Raw genomic sequence first — 8,536 nt, forward strand, 5'->3', positions numbered from 1 at the left:
CTTGACTCAACGGCACCTCCTTCCCCTCACTCCTGAAAGCGCGTTATCTTTTGATTTTTTTTACCTAATACACTAAACCCCCTCTCCGTGTCAGCCAAGGTCCAGAGACATATTTAATTATATACCGCCTGCTGGAGAGACTCATTGTCTTGTCCATGCAGCAGAGAGATAGTGAGATTGTGTGTGCGTGTGTGTGTGCTTGTGTGTATGTTTGTGACTAATGGACAGAGGAGGAGGAACAGGAGGTTTGTGTCGAAATCAAGTTTTATCACAGCGAGAGTCGTTGGCATGAGTGTCCAAGTCTATAACGTTTGCTTATGAAACTGTATACGAGTGACTATGTGGGTTAATAAATGTGCGAGCGAATGAGGGAGGTGGAGAAGTGATGTTGATTGTAGTCTGTGTACTGTCTGTACCACTAGCACTGAAGGCTGTTCGAGGTGTGGAAACGAGCCAATAGCAAACATGCTAATCGCATTCATGACTCTTTTTGTATGATTGAAAATCCAGTAGGGAAAAAGAGGACTACTACTCAACGAGACATATATCAAATAAATTAAATAAATCCTGTTCTTTACCATCTGTAGAAATTATTTTTTTTCCATTTTATATCTTTACTCCCTGTTCTTGCCAAGGCCTTGGCCTCCCCTTATCCATGATGCCTCCACCCTTTTTGGTGTGCATTTGTGGACAGATTTCCTAAAGTTTAGCAGCACACTGCTGTGCGGCCATTTTCCTGCATGTCCGTGCGCCGCCAGGGTGAACTGTGTTAATGAGTGGAACGACCAATCAAGTCCTCTTACTTGGTATGGTACGAAGGCACGTGATGTAAAACCACAACGCAGCATGATACGTTTGTTGGCCTTTTTCTTATTTTCCATGTTCCTCAACAGAAAATAACATTTTGAAGCGGGACTGAAGACATGGTCATGGACTGAATCATGATGCCACAATGCACATGCTTCAGTCTGATTAGAATGGCTGTGAGGCTGATCATTCCTGGATAATTTTGGGATGCACCTGGTATTCAGTCCAAGGAGCTATAACAACAGCACATGCTTTGCTGGCACGATAGAGGCGTGCAAAGAAGTATTGGGCTAATGGATCAGATTTGTATATAGGTTGTCTTCGCTCTGACAACGTTTAAATTGTAAACACAATTCAATGGAAAATGTGTTTGAAATGCTTGAACCGTTGTAGGTTTCGAGACTAATGTCATCACAAACGCACACCACTTGCCTGCAATCATCAACTGCAGGCAAAAGGCTTGGAAGTGTGTGTCAATAAGGGTGGTCCTGGTGAATTTCTCTTGAGGAACAGAGGGATCTGCCAATACACACACTCGCATGCATATTGGGAGGATTAAGACTTGATTTCCTCTCACCTGCCGTTTTTGTTTTATTTTTTTCAGCTCACTCATATTGTGTGACCCCCTTCCTGTTTATGTGCCCTTACCCTGTCAGATTTGTTTTAGCCCACGTGTATGACTGAAACACTTATTTCCGTTTCACCCAACTACCCCCTCATTCACAGACACACACCTTTTTAATTTTGTTTTGTTCAATGCCTTTTTGGACCGCTAATAATAAAATGATTGTTTAAAGGGTTGAAACTAGCTTCACCTTTTTCAAGTTGTCTTTCCCCTGCCTCCATGGTAAATACCTCTTGATTGCCTATTATATTCCCATTGGTGTGAACATAGGGGGATAATAAATTGTCCAGAGAAATGCTCTGTCAAAAGTAAAATATAAGTAGAATTTTATTATTCATGTTATTGTTACCTGAAGGACAAACAGTGAGCCGAATATAAGTCAACAAAGGAAACGTTTTTTTAGAAAAATAGATATTTCACTGGAGGTTAAGTGCCATTTGCTGATCGATTAATAGCAAAGAAACATCCATGAAACATTTTCCTCAACACAGTCTGACTGTGGCGTTCACCCAGCCGAGCCGAAAAGCTGGGTAGAGGGGCTCGGTGAAGGAGGCGTGGAAGGTGTGTAGGGGGGTCAACTCCCCCACGGAGACGCTATAAAAAGTCAACGTCCCCGCTGACCAGTCCAAATAAACCCCCACCCTGTTGGAGCAGGGAGCAACGGTCAGGGCGATGTTCACGCCGTTGTGCCAGGCGTTGTACCCGTTTTTGGTGCAGCTCATTCCCCAGGAGGAGTCGTTGCGTCCGAGGTGGCAGTCGTCCCCCTCTCCTTTCCGGTGCATCCGCCCGTAGGCCACCCCAAGCTGAACCCTCCCAGTCAGCTCGGTCTCCCAGTAGCAGCGGTGCTTTAGCCCCTCCACGCACAGCACCTGGGTCCAGAAGTCAAACCTCTCGGGGAGGTCCTCCGTGGGCTGAGTTATCCATCGCCTGGCGTGCCTGTTCCCCTCGGAAATGGTCAGGTCCCTGTGGGCGGTGTTGGGGTCCAGAGAGAGCTGTGTGGTATCTGTGGGAGGAGCAGCATTTAGATTAACCCTGGAGTCAACCGTACGGCAGTATCACATTGTTTTAGAAGATGCAGTCTTTCTCACATTTCTTTGGGTCCTCTTGGATTCTGCATTCATCACAATGATCAGCACTGCAGGATCGGAGCAGAATTTCAAAAGGCAGATTTGTTGAGTTCAATGTGATGACATTGAAACACAGTTATTGAAACACAAAGACGAAAGTTGAGTAAATTATTTTGAAGGACTGATCTACTGGTTTATCGTGCCACCACCTTGGTCCGATGCTGAATGAAATGAGGATTTGCACCTGAGATTCTCCAGAGGGCAATGGGGGTCGTCCAACATGGTGTAGAGCAGCCTCAGTCCGTCGTCCCCTGGGTGGTTGTAGCTCAAGTCCAGCTCTCTCAGGGAGCACGCGTTCAGAGCTGATGCCAGAAAAGTACAGCCTTCTTCACTGATCCTACAAAGGGGCAAACTGGACCACAACAAGACGTTTGTAAGACATACCTGCTTGACACTGCTTGGCCATTTCACTGAGTTTCTAGAGCAGAGGTTCACCTGAGCAATTCCAGTGTACAGAAAGGACTCGTCAGTCCATGGGAAAGCTGCTTCACTCCTAAATCCCCCAGGCTGTTGTCAGTCAGGTCCAACGTTTTCAGTCCAGAGGATTTTGAGTTGAGAACTGAGGTCAGCGATATGCAGCTCTTTGCTGTTAAACTGCAGTTCTTTAATCTAGAAAAAACAATCAGCCATGTGAGCAAATTAGTTTTTCCTTTATACGGACAGATTAATTGTATGCCATGTCATTTGAGCTTTGGTATCACGGTGAGTATCACTGCTGTAGTACTGAACACACGCACACAGAAACAATGATGTGCTGACCTGAGTGTTTCAAGTCTGCATTTCTTCAGCCCATCAGAGAGCTGCATTACCCCTTCATCTGTCAGCTTGTTCTCACTCAGGTCTAACTCTTTAAGATGAGATGAACTGATGCAAGAGGCCAAGTCTTTACAGCACTTTGCGGTGAGGTAACATCCTCCCAGACTGCAGGAAGGAGACAAAACCTCACTGTACAAAACTAACCAGGAAATGTTGAGTTCAAGAAGTTGGTATTAATTCAATGTTATAGCATCTGGACAATCTGGTAGTTACAGTTAAAACCTTGAAATATTACTTTGTTCTTGAAATGTAGGGTGAATACTATTTGGTCCAGTCAATTAAGGTAGGTATTAACATTACAAAAGATTGGGTACTCACTTGGCTATTTCTGACTCTTTAACCACGGGCAGTAGCCGAAAAAGTCCTTCCTCAGACCTGATGTAGCTGCCAAGCTGAAACACCGTCAACCTCTCCTCTGACGTAAGCAGTATGTAGACCAGCGTGGAACACTGAGTGGGTGACAGTTTAGCCGTTGAAAGGCTTCCAGATCGCACGTAACTCTGAATCTCCTCTACCAGGGAGTTGTCATGTATCTCATTGAGACAATGTAACAGATTCATACATCGCTCCGAGTAATTGGAAGCCCTGATCTTCTCCTTGATGTGTTTGGCAATCTCTAATCGGACCTTGGCGTTTGATTTACTCTGGGTCAACAGACCTCTCAACAGAGTCTGGTTGGACTCCAGTGACAGACCCAAAAGAAAGCGAAGGAAGAGGTCGAAACGTCCGTCAGGGCTGTGCAAAGCCTTGTCCACTGCTGCTTTGTAGAGAATGAGTGCAGATGGATCTCTGAACGGTATGAACCTGGAACCAGATGACTTCTTCACCAACACATTGTCTTTGTCGTTGTTGAATTTGAGGAACACGTTAAGAGCAGCGAGGAATTCTTGAATGCTGAGATGCACAAAACAAAACACCTTCTCCTGACCCAGTGTCAGTTCCTGGTTGAAGATTTGTGTGTAGATGCCCGAGAACAACGACTCCTGTGTGGTGTCGATGCGGTGAATTATCAGGTCCTTCTCGTAGAATATGAAATTGCCCTTCTCCAGCTCTTTAAAGGCCAACTGACCAAGGGAAATAAGGTTCAACCTCGTACTCTCGACGTTGGACTGTCTCCGTCCTTGCGTCATGCCCTCCTCATGCAGGGCCAGGAAGTGTATGTACATCTGCGTCAGTGTCTTTGGCGTCTGCTGCTGACTCTGTCTTGTGGTTTTGGTAAATTCCTTCTCAAGGACTGTTGCGATCAGCCAGCAGAAGACGGGTATGTGGCACATGATGTGGAGGCTCCTGGTGGACTTCACGTGGGAGAGTATCTGTTCGGCCAGTCGTTGGTCACTGATTTTCCTCCTGAAGTACTCCTCCTTCTGGAGGTCACTGAAGCCCCTCACCTCGGTCACCAGGTCGATGCACTCGCCAGGGATCTGGTCTGTGGCAGCCGGTCTGGAGGTCACCCAGACCAGGGCGAAGGGGAGCAGGGTGCCCCTAATGATATTAGTCAGCAGCACTTGTATTGTGGTTTGCTGCGACACTTCGGTCACTAACTCACATTTGAAGTCGAGGGAGAGGCGGCTCTCGTCGAGACCGTCCAGTATGAGCAGCACTTTCAACGTGTCCAACCTCTGGACCTCTTTCACTTGAGGATAAAACGTAAGCAAAAGCTCTGATACACTTGTAGGCTTATGTATGAGATTAAGGTCTCGAAATGAAAGTGGAAATACAAAATCCAGGTTGTGATTGTGTTTATCCTCTGCCCAGTCTAAAGCAAACTTACTGGTGGATACTGTTTTTCCAATGCCAGCCACACCCATGGTGAGGACAGTCCTCACGGGGTGTTCCTGTTTGTCCGAAAGACAGAAGATATCGTTGCATCTGATGGTTTCCTCCTGGGTTTCTGTGATCTGGGACACCCTCTCAATCTGTCTTACCTCGTGCTCTTGATTGACAGCCCTAACTCCTCCCACCACCACGTAAAGTTCTGTGTACTTCTTATCGAGAGAAATCTTGTTTCCTTGTGTCAGAAGCCCCTCGCGCATATGGCTGAATTTGCTCTTAAGCGCAGACTTCAATGCCTGTTGACATTTTAAAATCGGATCTCCTAGGAAAAGGCACAAGGAAATATAATTGTTAGTTTGACATTGCTTTACTTAGTCCGTCTGTCTGCCCCTTTTCTTTGTTTTGAATGTCTCAAAGGTCATGTTGTCTCACGTAATTCGACGATTCATCCTTGAAAGAATAAACTGAAGCTAACCTCAACTACGTGACTTTACTGCAATGTTCAAGGCTTAAAACTGGATGAAACCAATGCTTCAAATGCTTCTCTGCTTTTCACCACTTACCTTTGCTTTCAGTTGGAGGAGCAGTTCCCACTGTGATGGGATCAGCCAATGGTTTCACTGGTAGACCGGATCCTTTCCATTAAAGATTTAGTAGAGGAATGGAAAGAAAGCTCTTGCATAAGAAGCTGGGATTACAGGATAAATGTTGTACAGATCACATGGCTGATTTGTAGCTAAAATAAGTACCTTGATTGTTGGAATTCACATTTGTGTTTAGGTTGACTGAACCACCTATTTGACAATTGGTGAAGGTAAGAGCCACGATGGTGCTTTCATTCTTGGCTGTACAGTTGAGATGCACTGGTTGGACGGCTGCTGGATTACTGTCCACTATTGATGGGGAAAGAGGTGTTATTTATCTGCTTTGGTCCTTGGTGGTGTGATTCATATCAAAACAGCAAGCAGTAATAGTAGCATTATTCATAAATCATCATAATTAGGAATGATTAAAAATAACCCTAATAATGATTAAAACCCCTCACCCGCATTATCAATCTTTGGAGCATTCTCCTCGACCTCCATTCATTCCTCTGTGTGGTAATAATAAGTAATATTGCGAACAGAAACTGCAAGTGCTGCACTGATATATGACTGCAAAGACACTGCAAGTGAGATTTGTGACAGCTTTATTCAACTTCCTCCCGAAAGCAAGGGGAAACTGACGCACAAGAAAACGTGTGGTTTTGATTTCCCCGCTGTATGTGTTATATATAGCCTTATGGTTAAATGACTGCATCACATGTTCAGTCCATCACGTACAGTGCATGCACTGCTAACCCACCCCGACGTTAACAATAAACCCCTTACCTAAAAAAAAAGTATGTTAACATACATTTTTATATTTTATTATAAAATAAATTGTTTTTATCAGTGGAATTCTGTGGGTGAAACGAACAGTTAAAATGTGTCCCTGTTTGATATCCTTTATTCTCGATGGTTATCAAAAAGAAATATGCACATTTAGGTAAAAAGAAGAATATAAAATATAATGAAATGTTGCATTCACTCACCGGTAATTGCTAGGGCAAATAGGTGATAAAGGGTCAGTCAAAGTCAATTTGAAAGTGATATTCCCAGAGTAGGTGACTCAATAATAGTTGATGGATGGTATGTGTGCGTGAAAGAATGTAAATAAATGGGATTCCTTGCTTCCGCAATACTAAGTATTGGCAGGTTGACAAAATAGATAGGCTACCATCCTACAGAGGTCGCTATAGGGCATACGAAAATAGTCAATTTACATTAACTCTTTTTATTTATTTTTTCTCATTAAAAAAAAAGAAAAAGTTGTGCTTGTCTGTAATTATGAAACATTTGGTTGGTATACAATTTATAAATTCAAAAAGAAAGTCATGTAAAAATATATCTTTTGCTCCCTAGTAGGCCTATAAGAGTAAAATGGAAAATACCATCATCTTTGTGGCTAATTTGCCTGAAAAGCAAAACCTGGGTAGAGCTTCTGAGTCGCAGTGGCCTTATACATGTGGCCTTGTGGAATCCTAAAGAGGCTGTACCCTTTTCAAAGTCCACCTGTATGACAACCCTTCCTAGCCTCTTCTTGAGTATGACATTGTCACCGATCCTGCCTCCAGTATGCTCTCGTTGTGGATCCATTTGGTGTGCAGCCCCACCTTCACACTCCCAGGAGTCTTTGCTGTAGTCCTCAGAGTACAGGACCATGGTAAGCCAGGGCAGCGTTCTGGATGGTTGGGAAGCTGCGGATGTGCATCTGTAACCCACACTCTGGTGAAGGACCTCGGACAAACAGCCAAGGTGATGCATTGACCGGGAACAAGATCACAGGTTCTGTAGGTCGATCACATGACATCCTTAGTGTTTAAAGGAAAACTAGCCAAAGAACAAGGATTCGGAAAGGATCATACTGGTTTTGCAGTCCAAATCCTACTGTACTTAACTGTACTGTCCTTCAGCTTCATGCTCCGCAAGATTCTGACTTCAAGGTTTCCACAGTGTTATGACACATTTATAAGTGTGTGTGTTTTGTGAAAGGATCAGGGAGCAAATGCTGGAGGACAATAGTGTATAATTATAATAAAAAATAATTATTAATAGCTATTCTAAATACAGAGCTATTTACCTCTCCGTCGGATACTCAAAGTCCTGCAGTGACAAAGTAGAAGAATGAGTTTCATTCTTTGTGCTAATCAGTTTAAAAATGTGTTAAAAACATAACTTGCTGAGAGCACCTCTATACCTTATTTAACTTTTTGCCAGGATACTGTCTTTTCCTCTCCTCCTCTTTAGGGCTTCCCATCTCCACCCCTCCTGGCTCTCACTGAAAGGAACTCTCACTCTCACTCTTCTCAAACTCCTGCTTCACCTTCCTCTCCGTGCCCAGTGACTGATGGTCCAAGTGGGGAAAGTTAGGCAGATGGTTTCGAGCCCCACAATGTCCGGTCTACCTGTAAGCCTTGGCTGTTCTTTGAAGTCCCCAGCTAGTTGCTTTGGATACAAGTGTTGATATCCCTTAAGCTTTATATTCCTCCTGGGTCAAAATATTGTGTGTACCAACCTTTATGTACTATATTGATGACCAAATAATTGCTTTATGTTGTCACAGTCTTACTCTGACAGGTTTCTGTTTGCAATAAAGATCCACACAAACTCTTAAAAGCATGAAACCTGGGGTGGTTATATGGGGTAAGACTTTAAAACAATCTGCAGAGTTCTGTTCAGTTCAGTTCTGTCTCCCTGAAACACGTTAAAAAAAGTTAAATGTCTTTAATGGAGGACTGAAAGTCTCAGCTATCACGTTCTTATAACACATGCCTTGTTTGCGCTACTTGGATAAGCGACACTCAAGG

The 8,536-nt window shown here is 43.9% G+C and overlaps 1 protein-coding gene across 1 annotated transcript; it reads right to left on the reverse strand.

Annotated features, from left to right (window-relative positions):
* Positions 1–733: 733 nt before the first annotated feature.
* Positions 734–6,323, reverse strand: LOC130371109 (NACHT, LRR and PYD domains-containing protein 3-like). Its single transcript, XM_056576757.1, has 9 exons — positions 6,194–6,323; positions 5,898–6,041; positions 5,712–5,783; positions 3,694–5,470; positions 3,319–3,480; positions 2,995–3,168; positions 2,744–2,911; positions 2,521–2,567; positions 734–2,435 (listed from the first exon to the last, which is right to left on the reverse strand). The coding sequence occupies exons 1-9, from the start codon at positions 6,231–6,233 to the stop codon at positions 1,915–1,917; spliced, it is 3,105 nt and encodes a 1,034-aa protein (XP_056432732.1). The 5' UTR covers positions 6,234–6,323; the 3' UTR covers positions 734–1,914.
* Between the last annotated feature and the right edge of the window lie 2,213 nt (positions 6,324–8,536).

This window comes from Gadus chalcogrammus, chromosome 18, assembly GCF_026213295.1.
Source record: "Gadus chalcogrammus isolate NIFS_2021 chromosome 18, NIFS_Gcha_1.0, whole genome shotgun sequence".
Taxonomy (NCBI): domain Eukaryota; kingdom Metazoa; phylum Chordata; class Actinopteri; order Gadiformes; family Gadidae; genus Gadus; species Gadus chalcogrammus.